The 3,165-nt window shown below is 33.4% G+C and overlaps 1 protein-coding gene across 1 annotated transcript; it reads left to right on the top strand.

The window, feature by feature from the left end:
* Window positions 1–387: 387 nt before the first annotated feature.
* Window positions 388–2,948, top strand: LOC104241741 (probable glycosyltransferase At3g42180). Its single transcript, XM_070150004.1, has 4 exons — window positions 388–808; window positions 923–1,074; window positions 1,230–1,590; window positions 2,215–2,948. The coding sequence occupies exons 1-4, from the start codon at window positions 629–631 to the stop codon at window positions 2,881–2,883; spliced, it is 1,362 nt and encodes a 453-aa protein (XP_070006105.1). The 5' UTR covers window positions 388–628; the 3' UTR covers window positions 2,884–2,948.
* The last annotated feature ends 217 nt before the right edge of the window (window positions 2,949–3,165 follow it).

Here is a 3,165-nt window from a genome sequence, read left to right as displayed (position 1 = left end):
GTTTTCGAAAATATCAATTTTATTTTCAAAAGCTTGAAGAGTCTGTCCAAATTCACAGTCAAAGTTAAGTGGTTTGACCCTAAGTTTTATATGCTGATCTTTACACTATCGTACTATAATTTATAACAAGCTATTAATCTATTTTCAGAGTTACCTTATTAGATTAGATATGAAGAGTTACCTATTGTCATGAGTCAATTTTACTTCATGGTGCAAAAAAGTTATTCATCGTCGCCCGTGTACAAAATTTAAATTCAAAACTTCTATATTGTAATGTATATTAGTGCAAGTGAGATGACCTCGGGTTGTCCATATAAAAATGGGCTGATTAAACTATTTTCCTAATAAAGAAGAGGTAAGAGAATAATTATATAGAGAGATAGAGATTCAATATTTGATCCGTTTGTTTAGATTTGAAGAGAGTGTACATTCTTCCAAGGTCATAAATTCACAGATTTTAATTCCATTTAGTGTATGAATGTCACATGTTATGCTACTTATGATTCCCAATATGGTGTAGTAGTAGTAGTACTAGTATCATCTTAATTTCTTTTCCCGACTAGCTGTGACCTCTGAGCAGTGCCGGAAATCGTCAATTTCCGACCATATATATAGGCGAATTTATGCAATGATGTCTGCTTCAAGCTGCAGTGCTCCATTGTTAATATTTCCAGCCTTTCTGTTTCTTTTCTTGGTCTACTTCTCCCAATTAAATCATTCCTCTTTCTCAAAAACACCTCCCTTAAACAACAAAATCTTACATGACAATCAACAAGTAGCCCTCATTCAAGAAAATATTCATGCTAAGGTACAATTTTATCATGCATAATTCACCTGGGATACACTACTACTATATGGTTTACTACTTTTTTTTATCAACCATATATATATATATCTTCCCCATTTCTCTTTGCATGAACAGAAGAGCAGTGTAGAGAAAATTGAAGAAGATTTAGCCAGAGCAAGAGCAGCAATTCAGCGAGCTATTCGTTCGAAAAACTATACTTCTTACAAAGAAGAACAGAGGTTCATTCCAAGTGGTTCTATCTATAGAAACTCATATGCCTTTCACCAGTTAAGTTTTGTTTATTTTGTTCAATTTTAATTGCAACTGGATGTTTAAATGAAATTTTTGAGTCTTGAAAATTGATAATCATGCATGTCCAAATGTTGAATATCAAGTTAAGAGTTGATATAAATGAATTCAAATAATATAATTATATATGCAGGAGTTACATAGAGATGATGAAGAGATTTAAGGTGTGGACATACAAAGAAGGAGATTTACCAATGGTACACAATGGACCCATGAAAGAGATCTATGCAATAGAAGGTCACTTCATTGGTGAAATGGAGACTGAAAAAACACCTAATTTCTTGGCTTCCCATCCTGATGAAGCTCATGCCTTCTTTATACCAATCAGTGTTGCCTATATTGTTCAATTTCTTTTCATTCCAGGCACCAATCATATTTTTCGAGCAAAGTTGCAAAGGGTCGTTGAGGATTACATTCATGTTATTTCTAACAAGTATCCTTATTGGAATAGAAGCAATGGTGCTGACCATTTCATTCTTTCTTGCCATGATTGGGTACGTACATACCTATTTTTCATTTATCTCAATTATATACAGGAGTGACAAACGGGCGGGTCGGGTCGGGTCGGATATGGTTCGGATAAAAAATGGGTAATAAACACGGATAAATTATTCGACCCGACTCATAACTTTTTGAATATGATCATTTTTGGGAGAATTACTAGTATCCCAAACTTGAGGAACTCCTAATTTGAGGCTTTACAAATATAAAAGTTAAACTCATTGGTTATCCATTGATTACCTATTGGTTTCTAAATGGATAATATGGTTCTTATCCATATTTGACTCGTTAATATGGATGGTTAACTGTTTTCTTTTAATCATTTTGCCACCGCTAATTATATATATACAAATATAAAAGTTAAACTCATTGGTTATCCATTGATTACCTATTGGTTTCTAAATGGATAATATGGTTCTTATCCATATTTGACTCGTTAATATGGATGGTTAACTGTTTTCTTTTAATCATTTTGCCACCGCTAATTATATATATATATATATATATATATATATATATATATATATATATATATATATATATATATATATGTGGTCTTGAACATTTTATTTTGTGGTCCAAACCTTTTTGACTACTCATTATTTTGGAAAGTTCAGGCACCAGAGATTTCCAGTGGAAATCCAAAGCTGTTCAAGAACTTGATCAGAGTGTTATGCAATGCGAATACCTCAGAAGGATTTCAACCCAAAAGAGATATCTCATTGCCTGAGGTTTATGGATTAGCCAACACTCTTAATCTTGCACCCCCTGACTTAGGTTTACACCCAACCAATCGCCCAATTCTTGCATTTTTTGCTGGTGGAGCACACGGCTACATAAGACAAAAATTGCTTCAACACTGGAGAGGCAAAGACGACGAAATTCGCGTCCACGAGTACCTCCCAGAGGGTCAAAATTACACATATTTAATGGGTCAAACCAAGTTTTGCTTAGCTCCAAGTGGATATGAAGTTGCAAGTCCAAGAATCACTGAATCGATTTATGCAGGATGCATTCCTGTCATAATTTCAGATCACTATTCCTTGCCATTTAGTGATGTTCTTGACTGGAGTCAATTTTCCATTAGTGTTCCAGTTGACAAAATCCCAGAATTAAAGACAATCTTGAAAGGTGTTTCTCGTGGTAAGTACTTGAAAATGCAGAAAAGAGTGAGAAGATTGCAAAGGCATTTCAAAGTGCACCGCCCAGCTCAGCCCTTTGATGCAATCTACACTGTGCTTCACTCAGTGTGGTTAAGGCGACTCAATCTTAGACTAGCTACTTGATCAAATTTCTTCATTATAATGTTTATACTCTTCATATTTTTATCTACCATAAGCAATTAAATTTATTATACTATCCGTATATATAATTTACATTGGATGAAACGGGTTCAAATGAAATTAAATGAATATGGAGAGTTCGTATCCTAATTTGAGATTGACGAATTGTAATAATTGTTAGTGTATAATTTAAATCCTTTCAATTTAAATACGATAATATTCATTAATAAGATTTATGAAAGGCGTAGGTATAATATTTATCTTTTCTGGTGGCAGTATTCAGAG

This window comes from Nicotiana sylvestris, chromosome 6, assembly GCF_000393655.2.
Source record: "Nicotiana sylvestris chromosome 6, ASM39365v2, whole genome shotgun sequence".
Classification (NCBI taxonomy): Eukaryota; Viridiplantae; Streptophyta; class Magnoliopsida; order Solanales; family Solanaceae; genus Nicotiana; species Nicotiana sylvestris.
This window is presented reverse-complemented; position numbering and strand designations above follow the sequence as displayed.